Raw genomic sequence first — 20,058 nt, 5'->3', positions numbered from 1 at the left:
GACTTCTTCGTGTTTACAACGTTTCTTGAGTGGTTACACCGCCTCAAAATATTAAACTAGCACAAGTTACTTAACACGAGAGTTTTCAATACTTTAAAGCAGATAAATAGCAATCAAAAGGCGGCCAATACGGATTTAAATAGCTCAGGGTTTTAGAAAGAAATCATTACTTGCGAGTCTCGAGTGTCTTACAAGTCACACCACATTTCGGTGAGAGAGAGCGAGACTCCTTTTTTTTCCTTCTAAAAACTCTCTTTCTTTTACACACAAATTAAGCATGAGAGACCTCAAGGAATATGATTACAGTGCTCTTTTGCTCAACCTTACCACCTCCAGCCTCAACAAGGCCCAGAGGCGTTGGCGTTTTGCCTACGCTGCCATCTACTCTGTGAGGGCTATGCTCTCTCTCGTTAAGGAGATTGTTCCCGCAAGGATTGATCCCAAAACCTCAGATGCCCCTCTCTCTCTCTCCTACACAGCCCTCGAGTCCGGTGATGGAGCAAAGATCAACTCTATGCCTCTCTCTTACGTTCCTGACATCGATCAAGAGCAACTTGTGGAGATCATGAAGGGTAAGGACTTGCCGCGCATCCTAGCGCTGGGCGGCCTGGAGGGTGTGGCCGCTTCCCTAAGGACAAATGCCACCAAAGGGATCCATGGGAATGAGCAAGAAGTCAGTAGACGCCGTGACCTCTTTGGCTCTAACACCTACCATAAGCCACCGCCTAAAGGACTTCTCTTCTTTGTGTATGAAGCTTTCAAAGATCCAACCATCTTGATCTTGTTGGTCTGCGCCACTTTCGCCCTTGGCTTCGGTATCAAAGAACATGGCATCAAAGAAGGTTGGTATGAAGGCGGAAGCATCTTCGTAGCAGTCTTCTTGGTTATAGTTGTCTCTGCTCTCAGCAACTTCAGGCAGGAGAGACAGTTCGACAAGCTGTCCAAGATAAGCAATAATATCAAAGTGGAAGTCCTTAGGGACAGCAGGCGGCAACATATCTCCATCTTTGACGTTGTTGTTGGTGATGTTGTCTTCTTGAAGATCGGAGATCAGATTCCTGCTGATGGTCTGTTCTTGGATGGGCATTCACTTCAGGTGGACGAGTCTAGTATGACAGGAGAGAGTGACCATCTTGAAGTGAATCACAAGGATAATCCCTTCTTGTTCTCTGGGACAAAGATAGTCGACGGGTTTGCTCAGATGCTGGTTGTCTCTGTGGGTATGAGCACAACCTGGGGACAGACGATGAGCTCCATAAACCAAGATTCCAGCGAGAGAACACCTTTGCAGGTCCGTCTTGACACGCTGACCTCCACCATCGGAAAAATTGGTCTTACGGTGGCAGCACTTGTTCTGGTAGTTTTATTAGTCCGTTACTTCACTGGAAACACAGAGAAAGAGGGCAAAAGAGAATACAACGGGAGCAAAACACCTGTGGACACTGTGGTAAATTCCGTTGTGCGAATCGTGGCAGCTGCTGTAACCATTGTCGTAGTAGCTATCCCAGAAGGCTTGCCATTGGCCGTGACTCTGACGCTGGCTTACTCCATGAAGAGAATGATGTCTGATCAAGCTATGGTCAGAAAGCTCTCGGCTTGCGAGACGATGGGCTCGGCGACAGTGATATGCACAGACAAAACAGGTACTTTAACACTGAACGAGATGAAGGTTACCAAGTTTTGGCTTGGCCAAGAGTCAATCCATGAAGACTCTACCAAAATGATCTCACCTGACGTTCTTGATCTGCTTTACCAAGGCACCGGTCTGAACACAACGGGAAGTGTCTGTGTATCAGACTCAGGATCAACACCTGAGTTCTCGGGCAGTCCAACAGAGAAGGCCCTCTTGTCTTGGACTGTGCTAAATCTGGGTATGGATATGGAGTCAGTAAAGCAGAAACATGAAGTTCTCCGCGTTGAAACTTTCAATTCAGCAAAGAAACGAAGCGGAGTTTTGGTCCGAAGAAAATCTGACAATACAGTCCATGTACACTGGAAAGGAGCCGCTGAAATGGTCCTAGCTATGTGTTCTCACTACTACACAAGCACTGGGTCAGTTGACTTAATGGACTCCACCGGAAAGAACAGAATTCAGGCAATAATCCAAGGTATGGCGGCCAGTAGCCTCAGATGCATAGCATTCGCTCATAAAGTAGCGTCAAATGACTCGGTATTAGAGGAAGATGGCTTGACCTTGATGGGAATAGTGGGTCTGAAAGATCCTTGTCGACCTGGTGTCTCAAAAGCGGTAGTAACTTGCAAACTTGCAGGAGTCACCATTAAGATGATAACAGGAGATAATGTTTTCACTGCAAAAGCTATCGCTTTTGAATGCGGAATCCTCGACCACAACGACAAAGATGAAGAAGATGCTGTTGTAGAAGGTGTTCAATTCAGAAATTATACCGACGAAGAGAGAATGCAGAAAGTTGATAAGATCCGGGTTATGGCAAGGTCCTCTCCCTCCGACAAGCTTCTAATGGTAAAGTGTCTGAGACTTAAAGGCCACGTGGTAGCCGTCACAGGGGATGGCACCAACGATGCACCTGCACTAAAAGAAGCAGATATTGGACTCTCTATGGGAATTCAGGGCACTGAAGTGGCAAAAGAAAGCTCAGACATTGTAATTCTAGATGATAACTTTGCATCCGTTGCCACAGTCTTAAAATGGGGAAGGTGTGTCTACAACAATATCCAGAAATTCATTCAGTTTCAGCTAACAGTGAACGTAGCAGCTCTTGTGATCAATTTTATCGCAGCAATTTCAGCCGGTGAGGTCCCTTTGACAGCAGTTCAACTGCTGTGGGTAAACCTCATCATGGACACATTGGGAGCTCTGGCTCTCGCCACAGAGCGACCCACCAACGAGCTCCTGAAGAGAAAGCCAGTTGGCCGAACAGAGGCCCTGATAACAAATGTCATGTGGAGGAATCTCCTGGTTCAGTCATTATATCAAATAGCCGTACTCTTGATCTTACAATTCAAGGGTATGTCAATATTCAATGTGCGCAAGGAAGTGAAGGACACACTCATATTCAACACTTTCGTGCTCTGCCAAGTTTTTAACGAATTCAATGCTAGGGAGATGGAGAAGAAAAATGTGTTCAAAGGCCTTCACAGAAACAGGTTGTTCATTGGAATCATAGCGATAACTATCGTGCTTCAAGTCATTATGGTGGAATTCCTAAAGAAGTTTGCGGATACAGTAAGGCTTAACGGGTGGCAATGGGGAACTTGTATAGCAATTGCATCCCTTTCATGGCCGATCGGCTTTTTCACAAAATTCATACCTGTTTCTGAGACACCGTTCCTCAGTTACTTTAAGAATCCAAGATCCTTAATTAAGGGTTCAAGAAGCCCATCTCTCAAGAAACCTTGAGAAGCCAACCATAGCAGATGCAGTTCTCTACGGATGGCTTGATAATTGATGATCAGGAGCACAGAGTGGGACTCGTCTGATAAGATAACTTTACAAGCAGTTTCCTGCTCCCTTGAACGATCAAAAGATTCAAATCTTAAACCTTGATGATTCCCCACCAATCTGATCAAAAGAGTCGTTGAACACGAGGTTATGGTCACTGGCTTCAAATTTCTTTCAAACTGCTGCAACAAGTTGGTTTAGAATGTTATGATGATGGCTTAGGAAAATCAAAGAAAAACAATTGTGAGTTTGAGCTTTAGGGTAGCCATTAATGGATAGTAAGACTAACTTTGGTTTATTTGTTGTACAGCAGTGGCAAGGGTATTTTAAAGCTAAGTATGTATGGTAGAAGTATTGTCTTAAAATAAGGGTTATATTTGTGAAGGTATAGTTTTCGTTTTGGTCAAACTTGTGGAAGGTATAGTTTGTCTTGTAAATGAGAGAGAGAGAGACCATTTTGGTTTTAAATTGTTTTCCTTTTTATTAAGACGTTTGGCTTTGCACAGTCTTAAGTTCTTTGAAACACTAAAACATGATGCACCTATGGTAGATCTATAGCGCAAAAACATGAGAAAAGAAAGTGGAGAGTGTGACAAAGCAGGGAAAAACAGAGAGAACACTTACAACGGTTTCGTGTAGTCTGAACTGTGTGCGTACAAGACTTTATTTTTCTTTCAATCGGCATGTGGAATGCTTTATCAGTGAATGGTCCTAAACCAGGAAGGAGTGAGGCTGTCAGAGCATGACCTAGCTTGGGTTTAAGCAATATGTTTACACATTCATCTCTTAACCAAAGATAGATCATGCTGGCAGCTTCACTTGTTCCCTTGTGGACTTGTCTTCAAAATACCTGAGCAACAAGTTGTGCAGATTTCACATATTTGAGGGATTAATTATGTATAAAACGGAAGAAGGTAGAAAAGTTTTGGCAATGAAAAAGAATAGAGGATGGAGATGAGAGAAGACAGAGATGATGCTTTGTGGTTTAAGAGGCGTGATAGATACTTATAGAAAGAGATGAGAGAGGATTTGAGGGACAGATGTTGAAAATTTAAAGAGATGGTTGGGTAAAAAGGAGAGAGACACCACGAATTAAAGAAGCCTGGAACAGTGAATTAAAAGACGCATCATAATCATACAGCTAAGAGAAGAAGAAAGAGAGAGAGAGGGACAAAATCAATAGGGCTATGAAGAGATTAGAGCCTCGGCCCTGCATACCTATATCTCCACCACCTGTGACCCTAAATATACTCCTTTATTGTGATACATCTCTTTCTTTCTCTAATCTCTTTCTCTCTCTCCCTCTCTCACGTACACAGTGTCGTACCTGATTTTAAATCTTGACCATGAAGAAGCTTTCGCCAAGGTCCATTCTTAGTTTGACTCCATGTATCTAAAGGACCACAACTTTAGGTTTTTGCCTTAATCACCCTCCTATGTTTCCTCCTGCATTAAAATCCCACAACACAATCCATCAGTCTCTTAGAGGATGCAAATACAAAGACGTAAAAAGTAAACAGCAGAGGTACTTTGTGGTTTGTGTTTGAATGCAGAGGGATAGAGGTGTATCTATGAAAGATTCATCCACGGGTTTGGTAGGTGTGCGTTTAAAAGCAGATATAATCACAAAGAGAAAAGAGAAATGAGTGTCTTGAAGACATTTACTCTCAAAAGGCTTACAAGGTCTCTGCTGAACAGCCTAGTTAGACGACTCTATCCCTAGCTTGGTGTCTAGGTCTCTGCTTCCTGCTTTTAATTGCTGATAGGCCTTAACTTTTTTCCTCTTAATCAGGTCTCCATCTTCTCTCTTAGTCTCTTACTTTGAATTCCCTTGCTATCTCTCTCTTTCCCTTCTATGGTGCAAAAAAGGCAGTCATTCCCTCCTAAGATGACGACTTCACTTGTTTCTCTTGGTGGGACACATGCAAATAGCCATATGCAACCCTTGTGAAGCTATGTGGACCTAATGACATAATTAATAATCTTGGTCTGGATTGATGAACATATGCTTTGTCAAAGTTTGGTCACCAAGACTCTCCGCAAGAACACAGTCCACTTCCAAAATGATGAAATCTGTTCGCATCCCTCATCACAATGTCTCGTCTGAATAACTTAGAGACCAGCTTACAAAAAGTATGGCAATCTCTACAGACGCGTAAATTTTTTGTGATCCGGAGACAGGCTCGGTCAGGTGTTCTGAGCAGACCATAAGCAATTGCTAGCCTCTCACTATGTCCATGCAGCATCTGAACCTTCTCCCCTTCATCTACATTATGCAGAATGAACTTTGTATCGGCTAGATAACCTGATTCCCTCTCCAACTTCCTAGTAACCTCGGACAATTTCTCATATATCTCTTTGGTCTCTGGGTGAGACTTGTCTCTTGCTGTAAATTTATGAACCTTGCCGTCCATCTCAATCCAACTACATCCAGGGTGTTTCTCCATTCCACTTGCTTTCATTTTTGCCCTCACTTTTTCTACATCGTTCCATCTTCCTTGTTCAGCAAAGACATTAGATACAAGCACAAGATTTCCCGGATTCTTAGGTTCTAGCTCAAGAAGCCTCTGAGCAGCTATCTCTCCAATTTCTTTCTCTGAGTGAGATCGGCATGCCGCAAGGAGTGCACACCAGACTTCTGTAGTTGGTTCTGTTTTCATCATTTTGACGAATTCAAAGGCTTCCACTACACAATTTGCACGACCCAACATGTCAACCAGACACACGTAATGTTCAGGCCATGGTTCCAATTTATATTCAAGTTCCATGATCTTGAGAAATCTTCTACCCTCGTCAAGCAGACCTGCATGGCTGCACGCATAAAGAAGTGCCAGAAATGAAATGTGATCGGGTGAGACGTTTTCATGCCTCATTTTATTGAACAACTCAACAGATGCTTTTCCGCAGCCGTGCATTCCATATGCATTGATCATACTTGTGTATTGCAGCAAACCTTTCCTTTCTATCCGGTCAAATACAGCCTTTGCACTCTGTAAATCTCCACAGCATGCATACATGTCAACAACTGCAACTGCAATGGACCCCTCTAGGCAAAAACCCTTCCGGAGTAAGTAGCCATGAATTTCCCTCCCTTTCTTGAGGGCAGATAAACTTGCTGCAGCTGACAGTATACACAACAATGCTACAGAATCAGCTAACAAACCAGTTTCAGCCATGCGTCGAAAGAGTTCAACAGCCTCATTTTCGTTACCATTAAGAGCACTAGACGAAATCATGCTCGTCCAAGAGACAACATCTTTACCTTTGATTGATTCAAATACTCGGGAAGCATAGCCCATGTTCCTGCATTTTCCGTAAACATCTACCAACTCATTCTGTATCACAGTATCAATTAAACCTTTTCTCAAAATGTGACAATGAATTTCTTTGACAATGAGCATGGATTTCAGCACACTACAAGCTCGAAGGATGCTTCCCAGCATCATTTCATCAATCTCCATCCTTTTCTTAGCAACATCCCGGAAGAGTTGTAAGGCCTCTACATGACAATCATTCAGGGCATAACCAGCAATGATTGTAGTCCATGAAATAAGATCTTTTTCATGCATCATAAGAAACGCACGGCCCATGTAACATGTGAGGTTGCACTTTGAATACATATCTATCAACGTATTCCCAACCAGCAAATTGGAATCCCAGCCATGTTTAATCACGTAAGCGTGCAATTCCATTCCTGCCAACAGATTGCTTAATCTTCCTGACGCTGCAATGACACTGGTCAATGAAACCTCGTCGGGTTTGTGGCCAGCAGCGATCATATCACAAAAGAACTGTAAGGCCTCCTTGTACATGAGATTCTGGACATATCCCTTAATCAGAGAATTCCATGTGACAACGTCAGCGTTATTCATCAGACGAAGGATCCTTCCTGCCTCAAGCATTTTACCACACCTGGCATACATAGCAATCAAGGCGTTGCACACATATACTTCAAAAGAGTGAGTTGATTTCAGGACAGCAGCGTGGATCTCTTTCCCTAGCTTTGCATATGAAAAACCTTCACAGGCTGTGAGAGCAGAAACAATAGTGTAGCTGTTGGAGGCAGGACCAGTCATTTGCATTTCTCTGAATAATTGTAATGTCTCCAGAGATTTCCCAGACGTGGAATATGAAGACAAAATAGAATTCCAGAGAACAGCATCTCCTTTCTCTTGGGATGCGTCAAAGAGACGCTTAGCTGCGCTTAGGTGATCAGTCTTAGCATACATGGAAACCAACGCATTGACGATAAAACCTGTTGAATTGAAGCCAAGTTTAACGAGCATACAATGAAGCTCAGTGCCACTCCTGATGTCTCGAAGTTTGCCGCAGGCTTTAAGCAAGACAGGAAAAGAGTAAAGATCGAGAGGAACGCCCTCCACACGCATATTCCGGTAGATAAAGAGAGCGGAAGCAGGTTCACCATTCGAAACATAGGCTCCGATCAACGCATTCCAGGCAAAGGCAGTTCTGTCACGCATTTCGTCAAACACTTTCTCTGCGTCATCCAGAGAAGCACACTTACCGTACATAAAGACAAGCTTACCGGCCAGAAAGTCAAATTCAAAAGCAGGGAAAGTCTTGAAAAGGCGGGAATGCAGCTGCCGACCTTGAGAGAGAGCTCTGCTTTTACCACAAAGCTCGAGAAGGTAGGCATAGGCTTCGATTGGAGAGTTGTTTCCGTTGACGTCCAGCCGTTGAAAAGCTTCATTAAGGCCTCCATCGAAAGAAGCGAGATTCGGAGAAGGGACTTGGACGGGCTTCCCGATGGATGGGTTTGTCTGAATTCGGCTCAACTTGGGACGGCATGATGATAGCTCTGTCGGAATACTACAATGGAGACGAAACGTTGGTAACGAAATGGCCGAAGCAGAGTACATCGTGTTAGAAGAGCCGGGGGAATTTTTGCTCAGTAGCCTCAAGTTACCGCATACCTTTCTTTCGCAGAATCCCATTGTCCAATCATCATCGTCATCGGTAAACCATTGGTGGTCTTTTTTCTTTTCCTTTTTTGGGTCAAGCTTCTGATCTGACTTCTGAGGCAGCAAGCAATAAGCTTCTATTATGGGCCAGGCCCATAGTCAACAACAGCAAGCATTACATTCTGGGGCCCGTTTCCTTAAATTAATAGATACGATAAGGACGTGTGGACGACCGAATCAAAAACGTTAATCGCTTAAACCCAAAAACATCAAGATCATAAGGTTGGCAGAGAAGATTACTTTATTCACTAGTTGGTTTCGCGAAGCGGGTTTCAAGGATAAATTAATTAATGGAAGAAGAGAGCCGGTGTGTCTCGCACGTCATCATATAGTATGTATATATAATCATGTGTTCGTTTTTGATTGACATGTTCTTCTTTGGTGTAGCCCTAAACCTAAAAGTCAACGAAGAATAAATATGGGGAAGACGATCAGCTTCTCAGCGATTATCCTCGTCTTCTTATTGGTTTCCACAGGTACATGCATTATGCATACTCTCTCGATCAAACTGCAACTCGATCTGGAATTACATCATCCTTTAATTGCTGTGTATACATATATATATATATAGGACTAATGGAGCAAGGAGACGCTCAAGCGCAAAGGTGTCAGTGGGAGTGCAAGCTTCTACCAAACTTCCCTTGCTGGCTAAAAGGTGCGGGAGAAGGCCTTTGCGACAACTTGTGCAAGTACGAAGGTGCCATTAGCGGCGTTTGCGTATCTGACCCCCACCGCTGCCTCTGTCGCAATCCCAAGCCCGGCTGCTCCTGATTTCATCTTATGTGTTCTTATATATGCTCAGTTAAGCCCGTTTTACACCTAAGAATAAGTTTCTTATAACACGCAAAATAATATATGTCTTTGTTCTGATATGGCTTGTGATAATTAATACTTTATCTATTCCATTTTGCAAGATTTTCAAGTTAAAAGCAAGGAATTTTAAAAAGAAACAATAAATGTTTTGTCATTTTTACCTAATATATGTTATTTAAAATTTATTTTAAAGCCATAACATACTCAATAAACATAAATTTTACATAAAAACTAGAAATTAATAAATAAAAAAAATGAAACAAACCAAAATTTCTAACACATATCTAACAAAATGGAACAGAGTAAAAACGATGGTGTAGTGTAACCCTATATGTTGCACACATAGTTCATTTTGTTGGTTCTCCGTCTTCATTCATTTGCTTTGATTGATCGATACTAGTACTTTTCTTTTCCTGCCTTATATATATATCACTTGTTGATTACTTGATTCGGACATGAACCCATAAAACCTAAGTATCTTGCTTCACATTCGCCTCTTCTTCCTCGGAGTTGTCGTTGTTCATCAGTAACTCTTCCCAAAACCCGTCGTCAAGCTCCCTCTCCACACCATCAGCCCGTTGCCGTCCATATCCTTGCATCTCAAGCGCCAGAGCCTCCAGCTCCGACAGGTGCTCCACCGCTTCCGTTTTGACCAGGCCAGCCTGTTCAAACATCGTAGCCTCCTCTTGGTCTTTCTTCTGCTCGAATAGCTGCTGCAGAAGCGAAGGGTCCTGCACTGCACGCCTCAAGAAGGACATCATATGCCTCTGTTTCATCTCTGCTCCATTAATCCTCTGTTCCATGGCTTGGATGTAGCCTCTCGCTCTTTGCTCCTCCTGTCTGAGCGTCGAGATCTCCATCATTACGACATGCCTCTCTTCTTGGAGCTGCGGAAGCTCGACGCTTGGGTCATCACCATCGGGTTGATAGTGGTTAAGCGTAGGAGGGGAAGAGGATGAGGTTCGTCGCTTGATGCTTTTGAGAAGGTCCCTCTGACCCATCGAGAAACCTTCATTCATAAACTCCCATCGCTCTGCCTCGATCTTCCTGAATCCCTGCACATATATAAATAATCAGATATATTAAAATAAGTTTTTTGGCTTGCGACGTAACAGACGAAGAACCTGCAGCCACTCTAGTCTCTACTGCGCTGTAAAAAAACCAACGTTATCCTTAACTTTATATTTTATTATTAAATATAATGGAAGTAAGAGCCTGCTTATTCAATATTTTATTGCAACTTGAATATGGATAAAGTTTCCAGAACTTGCGAAGAAACTTCTTCTCCTTCACTCCTAGCTAGCTTGTTTCACTCACCAACCATTATTACTGAGCATAATTACTTAGTACCAAAATGTCCGGTGAAATTCACAGATAGAGAATCAAACTAATTACCCTTTCGCAGTAATTAGAGGCAGAAGGCATCGTTGAGTTCTTCCAAGACTATAAGATCAAGTGAACACAATAGCATAGTAGCAGAGAAACAGAGATTATACTTACATAAGTGTTGAGTTGTCTGACAAAGCTGGAGAAGTTGTTGTGCTTGAAGTATAGAGGCAGAATAGTGGCCGAGAAGGAATGTGGATCCCACACGACAAAACTGATGCCTCCCCTGTTCCAAGACACAATGTGGTTTGTGTTTGGATCACCAACCATCTCGAACGTCTTTGTTAGAAACGGAGAAGGCCCTGCTTCCTGCAATCCCTCCATAGGCACTGGAGGCGGCATTGACCGTGCTCTGGAGCTTGACGACGGGTCCATTCTTGTAGCAATGCTAATGCTAGAACTCTAATGATCTATGATTGTATTTTTTGTAAATTGGAATTGATGAAAGGAAACGATGCATTTGGGTTCCTGAATTGGAGATTACCAAGAAAGCAAAGAACCAAGAAAAGAAGAAAAAGAAAAGAGCGGGAAGGGTGTCTTTTTTAAAAAAAAAAACAGAGTACTCTGCTTTTGGTGGTGGTTAGTTTACTTATGGCAGTTGAGGGAGGAGATGTGGTGAAGGCAATGGCCACGTAGGTGCTTAAATAGATAATATATAGGGGGGAGCTCGTGACACTCAAATTTTTGATCACCAAGTGGACTTGGAACTTTCTAGAACTAATTACAAGAGGAAGGGTGCATATCTTCTTAGAACGTTCCGGAACTTGTGCTTTTGAGGAGAGTAAGGTAAAATCGAATGTGGATCCCATCGAAGTAATATTATATATTTTTTATACTAAAAATAAAGGTATACAAAAAGTTGCACACCTCACCGGACCGGTCGTGACTACGTAGCATCAATCGGATAGAGAGTAAAACTATAGAGGTAAAAAAAAATGAGCCTTTTCAGGTCTTGGTAAATCGAAAACACGATAGGTCTAAATGATAACCGCTGAATTCGGCTGAATCCGGCTGAATTGTTGAATCTGGCTGAATTTTATAGTGATTTTTAGCTGAATCTGACTGAATAACTGAATGTGTAAATGGTAACGGCTGCTGAATTTTTTTAAAAATAATTAGTTAATTAAAATTGTAAATATTAGTTAAATAGTTATTTTTGTCAACAAAATTAGTTAAATCAACTCATAAAATATCAAATCTAATCATAAATTTGATACATTTTTTTGATCAAACATATACATAAGATAAAATTTGAATTTAATGAAAAAGTTTACAATTTATAACAAAATAAGGATAGATTTTTGACTAAATTTTATGTTATTCTATTCAATTATTTCTTAAACATAATAATTAAATAAAGTCATAAAATATTTAAATTAAAATCAGCTAGCTTAAAAAATCACAAATTGAACATGAGTAATATGGCACCGATTTTATTAATTGTTTTATTAATGATATAAAGAACAAAAACTGTTACAAATATATGTTTTTAGTTTTTTTTTTAATTATTTACGAACAAACTATTTATTTTATTTTTTAGTTTATAGAAAATATTATTGATAGTATGAGTATTCGAAAAATTATTTATAGATTATTCTAGTTTTTTGAAAATTTTCAGCAAAGAGCAAACGAATAAACATGTTTTGTCCAAAAAAAAATTCTCCACAAAAAAAAAAACCAGCAACAGAAAAAAAAAAAAAATTCTCCACTTTTCCACAATAATTCAGCTACTTCAACTGATGTAACATTACAAAATTCCTCAACTTTTCCACGATAATTCCGCTACAAACAAGTTACCATTTACAGCCGATATACAAACATATCTTTTTATGACTTCTACTTATTGATCCCGGCCCGGAAAAGTGAGCGATCAGGTAGGTAGTTGCCAGTTGGTTAGGTAAAGGTTGACCAAGCCGATGATGCTTAGCCGGTTAGAGCAAAGGACTGCAAATATTGATACACATTCCAAAACCCCCGTATTTTTTGTTGTTAAGACTTCCCGTTGACAACAAAAAAAGATACACAAAAGTGATTGGTACAATTGGATTTTTCGAGGGAGTATTAAAGAGTCCAAAGTTTCCTTGTGATTTGGGGAACTAACCTGAGACACGTCACAAAAGGTAGAAATTGCCACGTCGTATGATGGTGTCTCGTGGAGTGTGCTTGCGAACATGGTGACCATGTGGCTGCTAATGCAACTTTTTGGATTATGCGAAAAAGAAGAAGAAGAAGAAGTAGAAACCTTAAAAATTAAGAAAGAAAAGAAAACACATATAACGACGATTGGATTCCTCCTTAACGCAACAGAACATTCCAAGCCTCATCATCACTAGTCCATGTTTCCTTTTTGACAATCGGCAACCAACATATCCCCGCGTAGTCCTAGTGGACTGGGCTTCTAACGAACCGTTGGCCCATATTTTACTAAACCCGAAATAATTAAATGGAACCCTTTCGATGAAGGCAAAGGTTCAATTTCAGAAAGAAAAAAACTGGGCATGCTTCTTTCTTCTTCTTCTCCTAGAGAGTTTTCAGGCGGAGAAGCTCAGAGTCAGAGTCAGAGCCTTCCTTCCAGGTAATCAACCAACCTTTGATTTCAATAGATTTCTCTTTACCGACCAGATTAACTTTGCTACTGCTAGAGAATTAATTTTTGTTTCCATTATCCATGTTTACGAGCAAAGAGCTCAAAGGGGAGGAGCTTGATTTTTTCTACTCAAAATTGTTTCCATATTACTAAGTATTACATAGTACTTCTTCTATCATAGACTTGAAAAAGGGTGGATCTAGCTTCATTTTCTGGCTATTAGAGGCTTTCGACCTTTACTTGAGATTTAACTGGCAACCATTTTGCTCCACTCTTCCTTCTTCTTAAGTTTCCCAAATCTTTTCCATAATATATAGAGAAGAGTTTGGAATGTCAATAGGTTAGGACTCTCCGATTCTGTTTTCATTTCATTACTTGCTGTTGGTTAGGAATTTGTTATGTTTATCCTTTTTAATCCAGAAATAGATTTTTTCTGGCTATTTTCAGATAAATCCTTCAAATCTCACCCAAGCCATGCAGGGAAGAAGATGACCTCCATCATCAATTCATGGCTCCTTATTACATCTTTCGTCCTCTTCTTATTGGCTATTAACTGTCGAGGGGAATCTTCGACGTGTTTGGCCGTTTACAAACAAGGCGGAGCTCCAGCCGTGTTTCAATCACCCAAATGCCCTCGTTGGAATCTCCACAATTGGGGTCAAAGTGGAGCTGGTCGTTGCCATACTGCAGCTATTAGAGGTCGGAGGAACTACCAAGAGGATCGTCTCCTCTGTGCTCTTGATCTTCGCATTCCATTTCCCGGTATGGAACATTTGGATTTTGTATCTATGTGCTTTGTTAGGCCTGTCGAGTTAAAATTCTTAGTTCTAAGAATTAAAATTGAAAGTTTCATTCTCTAACTAGCTAAACTCACTTGTGGAGGAAATATTGATGGCATTGTCTCATTATTTGAGCAGGCAAGACTGGAACAAAGGATGTTTTGGTTGGAATTGCAGCAGTCTTTGATGGACATAATGGTGCAGAAGCCAGTGAAATGGCTTCAAAACTTTTATTGGATTACTTTGCTTTGCATATCAACTTTCTCTTGGACGCAACTTTTTCTGCTATGACGAGGAAGATGATTGGACGACTACCAACTAAAGGGGAGCACGGTGTTATTTTGCATGGCGTAAGTCGGGATGATATCATGCATCTATACAACCTGGATTTTCAAATGCAGTTGAGTGCTGTTTCATTTTATTTCTCTATCGTATATCAACTAGTCATTTTTGACAATATTATGATGAACATATAAAGGTGCTACGAGGGCTTTCCATGTGTGAGGAAATGTGATTTTGAAATGTGTGGCATGTCCGCCTCATTGTAGGGTCCCAATTTTCTTGCAGGTTTCGAGACTCGTTGCCACTTAATTTTGATGATTCTCTTCACTTGGATATTATGAAGGAAGCATTGCTGAGAGCGATCCATGACATTGATGCCACATTTACTAAGGTATAGTGGATATCTTCTACTCAATCCGTCGACCTTTGTTAAAAATATTTCCTTTTTAGTATCATGATAAGGATATAACCAGCTACACTTTGTTTTTCTCCAGGAAGCATCAGCCCGAAAGCTTAATTCAGGTTCAACTGCTACAATTGCACTTATAGCTGATGGTCAACTAATGGTTGCTAGTATCGGTGACTCAAAGGCACTTCTGTGTTCTGAAAAATTTGAGACTCTCGAAGAAGCTAGAGGTTTAGCAACATCTGTTTCTAAAATCTAGTTGCCTAACAGAAAGCCAGTATTGTATTATTTATAAACAGTTTGTTGCAATGGTGTTTGTTTATTGCAGGTACTTTGGTGAAGTTGTACAGAGAGCGAAGGCGCAATCGAGGCTCTTCACCATCAAGGTTCTCTGACTTTAAACTGGAACATGGCAATGGACTACTGCATTTCATTGCCAAAGAATTGACAAAGGACCATCACCCAAATAGGGAGGATGAAAAGATTCGTGTTGAAGCTGCAGGAGGTTATGTCACAGAGTGGGCCGGTGTGCCACGAGTGAATGGCCAGCTGACTGTCTCCCGTTCAATTGGTGACCTTACTTATAAAAGGTAGGCATTGCTTGTTGTATGTTAGTGTCTCTCTGTTCAGCTGAACATGATTATTGCTGAAAGTCGTGTTTCTTTTGTTATACTTACTCTCGTTTACATGATAAAGTGTGAGTTTTGATATCTCTTTCAGTTACGGTGTCATCTCTGCACCTGAGGTGATGGACTGGCAGCCTCTACTGGCTAATGACAGCTACTTGGTAGTATCATCGGATGGCATCTTTGAGAAGTTGGAGGTGCAAGAAGTATGTGATCGTCTGTGGGAAGTAAACAATCAAACTAGCTCTGGAGCAGGAGTGCCTTCATACTGCTCAATTTCTTTGGCAGACTGCTTGGTTAATACTGCCTTTGAGAAGGGAAGTATGGATAATATGGCTGCTGTTGTTGTTCCTCTAAAATCGAATCTAGTTACGCAGCTCCACTGGAAAGAGCAGAGCATGAATGACAACAAAGATAAGATTGCTTCAGCACTACCCACTAACAACTGTGCGCTTCCATGTGAGTTTCTCTGGTTGCAATCAAATTCCCTAACATCCTGATTATGAAATGTAGGGTTTTAAGCTTTGTTGATAATCGTCCATACAATTTATGTGCTAATCAATTTTTTTCTTTTCGACAGTGCCTAATGATATAAATTTGGGTCCATTGCAATTGAAACAGGCTCAACCACTTGCAACCATGTTTAACAGGTTATTGGTATGACCCACTTGACACAATGTCACTATTCCAATATTCCCAGATTAAGCTTATGACTTCTATTGTAAAATGTACCTTCTTATAACTGTTGATTTTGAATTGCAAGAATGAGGGGGTGGTCAGCTCTATTTTTTTTTATCAACCGTTACAAAAGTTTACATCACTGACCTGGAAAATCTTATAACTTATATGATCTGGGCCATGCTTCTTGTGCTAGGTTGAAGTTAAAAACGGAAGTTTTTGCCGCTTTTATATGTCAGAGAACCTTATTGGGGCGTCTCAAGGGCAAATGGACAATTTGAACGGTTACATGGGTGACTTACCTCAGGTTCTACCTGCATCTGCCGAGCCATTCCCTGGTAAATGAAAAAAATTCACAGTGGAATCTTCTTTTATATCAGAAACCTTATTGTTGTCGGTTTTTGGTTCCAATGAACTAGCGTTTAGTCATAATAAAATTCCTGATTTTCCCCCTTTTTTGTGCATCTGAATTTTTTTCCGATGAAAAAGGCTGGTGTTTATCTTCTGGAACGGCTACCAACGAGAATCAAGATCAGTGCATCAATCCTGATAGTTTTGCTACTTTCCTTGGGTTACTTGAATCTGTACCCTTACATGGTTTTGGTGCTAATAACGGGACGGATGAGATTCCATTTCCTGACTCAAGGTGCCTTTTCTTTTTCTTGATCAGTTATTTCATTTCCGGACTTGAGTGCCTTCTTCTTTTCCTTTGGCATTGTTCATTTTTTCCCTCTTTTGTATCATCGTTGATAGCTGAGATCCTTTTACATGATCTTAGGTAGTCCTGTGATTAGCAACCTATGCCAAATGCTTTGTTTTTCATGCTCTTGTTTTTTCTTCAGTGCACTTGTCTATGTAGTCAAATGGCATTTTTTTTGCGCATGTCATGTCTTCTTGTTGCCTTTTGGTTAGATGGTTTCTACACGGAGAAACATGATGGTTTATCATTAGTGTCTCCATATTATGGAAACAATTGTTTCAAAATAGGAAAAAGAAATTTCTTTTAAAATGGCTGATAAAATTGTATAATACCATGTGATTTTTTAGCTATGTGCTGAAGAAAAAATTTGGGCGTGGTGCATTTGGTGAGGTATGGTTGGCATTTCACTGGAATTGCTATGAAGGAAATAACGCTACTAGTTCGATCGATGAAGATAAAAATACATCGAAAAATGGTGTTCATTATGATGCTGATGGTCCTAATAACTCCTTCATTTTGAAGCGGATAATGGTATGTGTTCTTTTTGGGATTTTTTCAAAATTTTCCTTCGAAAATGATGTGTCTGCAACTTTCGTTTCGCTTTTCTCTGGCTTTGTATGCTTAGAGTGATGGTGAGAAGTCATGTATCTGTGATGTGGGCACCTCTCTTTAGTTTAGTTTTCCTGTGTTAATTGCTTATAATAAAAATAATGTTTCAAATTGACCTATTCGTTATGTCATCTATTCGACCTATATAAGGACATGTAGATGCAAATCCTTCTAAAACTTAATTACTTCATTTTCCCATTATTTTTCCTAAACAGGTAGAGAGAGGACCAACTGTTTATTTAAGTGGTCTAAGGGAGAAGCATTTTGGTGAACTGTTTCTAAATGCATATAATATAAGTGAGAGTTCTTCTGCAACGCAAACGTCAAGTTCTCAACCAGCGTCATCAGGATTGGGTCTCTCTGAAGAGGGTTTGAAACATATTGCTAGATACATAGAGTATTTTGAATCTCGATATAATGACATATGGCTTGTGTTTCACCACGAGGGTGTATCTTTATCAAAGCTGATGTACACTGCCGAAGAAGCAGAGAATAGCTCTGCTGGTGAAAAGGCTGAAGAAGCAAGTCACGGGCAGATACTTCGTCCGTCGAAGTGGTGGACCTGGTTGAAGACGACAGAATCAGGAAAAGAAGAAATGCGGAGAATAATATGGCAATTGGTATGTGCATAGGAATTTGAGAAGTTCTGATTTCCTTCCTTTGTTTGAATCTAATTCTATTTGTGCTTACTATATTCCTTTATGTTTTATTCTTCTTTTCAGTTGCTAGGTCTAAAGGCATGCCATGATCGCAACATTACTCACAGAGATATAAAACCCGGTAAGAAACTTGTTGATTTTTATGATAGTTCATATAGTGTGCAATCTGTGGCAGATGATTATTCTCACGGAAATTAATTTACAATGTTCCTAAGAGAATATGGTGATATGCATTGAAGACATCAAGTCCGGAAGATGCTTAAAGGGTGTACCAAATGGAGATCATAACTTCAAAACTAAAATGTACTTAGATTACTCTTCAGTTTCTAGTTTATTCATTGTGCTCCATGTATTTCTACACTTCTGCAGCACTTAAGTCTTTTGGTCCTCCACTTATGTGATTTCTTGTTTCCTGGTAACTTATGGTCGTATAATCACTGTTTAGGCGCATCATCGACTTTGGCAGTGCACTTGATGAGTATACAATGAAACATTTATATGGGTCAACAGGTCCATCAAGGTACTTCCTTTTCTATGTATGTTTTTTTTTTGGGAAATTTAACCTCGTCCGGTTTGTGAATCCTGATCATCATAATACTTTGGATTATCTTGAATTCAGAGCAGAACAAACTCATGATTATGCACCACCCGAAGCCATTATGAACAGTAGCTGGCACCATGGACCGACCAGTTTGACACTGAAGTATGAGAGATCCTGCTATTTTTATAAGCGTGGCTGCAACTGCCCTCGCCAAATATAGATATGACACCCTTTTTTCTTGCAGATACGACATGTGGAGTGTTGGGGTTGTGATGTTAGAGATGATTTTAGGATCACCCAATGTTTTTGAGATTAGTTCTGTTACACGTGCCCTTTTGGATCAACATATCAGAGGTTGGAGTGAAAACTTTAAAGAGCTTGCATACAAGTAAGTTTAACTTAGGAGTAAATCATTTCGTTTTGAAATTGACCACCACAATGCTCTCTGGACAAGTATTTATCTGTTCGAGTTTCAATTTCGGTGACAGGCTTCGATCCCTTATGGAGATGTGCATCTTAATCCCAGGTAGTTCTTTAAAACATGGTGGCGCCAGCGCAAAGCAGGTAAAGGACAGTTTGTTCTTTTGGCTGAGATTGGTTATTAAATTTGATACGAGATTATGTTTCTGAGATATTCTTGCTAAGCACATTCAGCTTTTTTTTGTTCTTTTGTTTGGTCTCATAGCGATCCATGCATATTTTATCGAATATATCCTGTGATGTATGTAGGGTGGGATTTCACTTGCGTCATGGAAATGCTCTGAAGAGTTTTTTGCAGAACAGATAAAGAGTAGAGACCCTCTGAAGATTGGGTGGGTGTGATGATTCCTTAAATTGATGGTGTTGACAGGAATTTGTTACATATTCAAATGTGCATATGGTGGAAAATGCAGGTTTCCAAATGTTTGGGCGTTAAGGTTGGTGAGGGGTCTATTACAGTGGTACCCTGTGAGATCCTCTGTCTTTTCTCCATTAAACCTTGTAGCATAGTTGTGGAATTGGAATGGGCATGTTGACACATAAGGATTTATATTGTGGGAGTGCAGGAGGACAGAGTAACCGTAGATGAGGCTCTGCAGCACCCTTATTTCCAGCCCCCTCCCAGCTCCTAAGTGTAGAGAAGAGTAAGACATTTATATCTTCTTGCTACATTTTACCAAACGATGAGTCTGCTTAGAAGATCGAGAATGATAAAATATTGACAAACAAGTGGTGGCTGAATATAATGGGAACAATAGGCTGTAATGCTGAAATATTAGAGTTCCCAGTCCCAGTAACTGAAATTATAAGAAGCAAAACTCTAGTGTGTGAAGTTAAATAACGATGAATGTAAAAAAGGAATATGAGCTACTGTGGATTATGTAGGAACAAGGTTGGAACGAGCAAGGGAAGATTTTGTTGATATCAAAGGGCATCCATCCAAGTTACCTGAAAAATAACTTTTTTTGCTTCTTGTCTTTCTTATAAGGGAGAGAAATTAATTTACCTTTTGTAACTAATTTGTTGTCCATAATTTTTTTTTTGACCTAAAATTAGGTTGGTAAAGAAATAAGCGTGGTAGAAAATATGAGTTGTTTTTTTTTTCACGG

General features: G+C 40.4%; 5 protein-coding genes across 14 annotated transcripts; 3 read left to right on the top strand and 2 right to left on the bottom strand.

Annotated features, from left to right (window-relative positions):
* The first annotated feature begins 23 nt into the window (after positions 1 to 23).
* LOC9312788 (calcium-transporting ATPase 12, plasma membrane-type) lies at positions 24 to 3,889 on the top strand. The gene has a single exon (XM_021026439.1). The coding sequence runs from the start codon at positions 278 to 280 to the stop codon at positions 3,377 to 3,379; it is 3,102 nt and encodes a 1,033-aa protein (XP_020882098.1). The 5' UTR covers positions 24 to 277; the 3' UTR covers positions 3,380 to 3,889.
* Positions 3,506 to 8,499, bottom strand: LOC9314582 (pentatricopeptide repeat-containing protein At3g63370, chloroplastic). 6 transcript variants are annotated; one of them, XM_021026446.1, is made up of 5 exons: positions 7,710 to 8,499; positions 5,102 to 7,619; positions 4,749 to 4,867; positions 4,046 to 4,271; positions 3,517 to 3,603 (listed from the first exon to the last, which is right to left on the bottom strand). In XM_021026446.1, exons 1-2 carry the CDS (start codon positions 8,374 to 8,376, stop codon positions 5,446 to 5,448), a joined length of 2,841 nt encoding a protein of 946 aa, XP_020882105.1. In that variant the 5' UTR covers positions 8,377 to 8,499; the 3' UTR covers positions 3,517 to 3,603; positions 4,046 to 4,271; positions 4,749 to 4,867; positions 5,102 to 5,445. The 6 variants fall into 6 exon arrangements, with proteins under 6 accessions (XP_020882104.1, XP_020882105.1, XP_020882103.1 ...); XM_021026445.1 differs by having other exon boundaries at positions 3,506 to 3,600; positions 5,102 to 8,498; XM_021026444.1 differs by having other exon boundaries at positions 5,087 to 8,498.
* A 248-nt stretch (positions 8,500 to 8,747) lies between these two features.
* LOC9312787 (defensin-like protein 11) lies at positions 8,748 to 9,316 on the top strand. Its single transcript, XM_002878467.2, has 2 exons — positions 8,748 to 8,879; positions 8,975 to 9,316. Exons 1-2 carry the CDS (start codon positions 8,822 to 8,824, stop codon positions 9,172 to 9,174), a joined length of 258 nt encoding a protein of 85 aa, XP_002878513.1. The 5' UTR covers positions 8,748 to 8,821; the 3' UTR covers positions 9,175 to 9,316.
* A 101-nt stretch (positions 9,317 to 9,417) lies between these two features.
* Positions 9,418 to 11,472, bottom strand: LOC9314581 (heat stress transcription factor A-7b). Its single transcript, XM_021026462.1, has 2 exons — positions 10,717 to 11,472; positions 9,418 to 10,271 (listed from the first exon to the last, which is right to left on the bottom strand). The coding sequence occupies exons 1-2, from the start codon at positions 10,975 to 10,977 to the stop codon at positions 9,687 to 9,689; spliced, it is 846 nt and encodes a 281-aa protein (XP_020882121.1). The 5' UTR covers positions 10,978 to 11,472; the 3' UTR covers positions 9,418 to 9,686.
* A 1,598-nt stretch (positions 11,473 to 13,070) lies between these two features.
* LOC9314579 (probable protein phosphatase 2C 51) lies at positions 13,071 to 20,055 on the top strand. 5 transcript variants are annotated; one of them, XR_002332101.1, is made up of 23 exons: positions 13,073 to 13,177; positions 13,287 to 13,529; positions 13,637 to 13,951; positions 14,107 to 14,368; positions 14,536 to 14,641; positions 14,745 to 14,886; positions 14,985 to 15,246; positions 15,377 to 15,741; positions 15,863 to 15,939; positions 16,157 to 16,298; positions 16,450 to 16,606; positions 17,008 to 17,191; positions 17,485 to 17,889; positions 17,992 to 18,049; positions 18,144 to 18,231; positions 18,374 to 18,448; positions 18,548 to 18,631; positions 18,714 to 18,857; positions 18,958 to 19,033; positions 19,199 to 19,281; positions 19,363 to 19,386; positions 19,516 to 19,593; positions 19,835 to 20,055. XR_002332101.1 is itself a non-coding variant. In XM_021026436.1 (23 exons), exons 2-22 carry the CDS (start codon positions 13,520 to 13,522, stop codon positions 19,579 to 19,581), a joined length of 3,156 nt encoding a protein of 1,051 aa, XP_020882095.1. In that variant the 5' UTR covers positions 13,073 to 13,177; positions 13,287 to 13,519; the 3' UTR covers positions 19,582 to 19,593; positions 19,835 to 20,055. The 5 variants fall into 5 exon arrangements, 3 of the variants coding, with proteins under 3 accessions (XP_020882095.1, XP_020882096.1, XP_020882097.1); XM_021026436.1 differs by having other exon boundaries at positions 19,363 to 19,417; XM_021026437.1 differs by having other exon boundaries at positions 19,516 to 19,855.
* Positions 20,056 to 20,058: the final 3 nt, after the last annotated feature.

This window comes from Arabidopsis lyrata (assembly GCF_000004255.2).
Source record: "Arabidopsis lyrata subsp. lyrata unplaced genomic scaffold ARALYscaffold_5, whole genome shotgun sequence".
Lineage (NCBI taxonomy): Eukaryota > Viridiplantae > Streptophyta > Magnoliopsida > Brassicales > Brassicaceae > Arabidopsis > Arabidopsis lyrata.
Note: the sequence above shows the minus strand (reverse complement) of the source record. Positions and strands in the feature narration are given on the sequence as shown.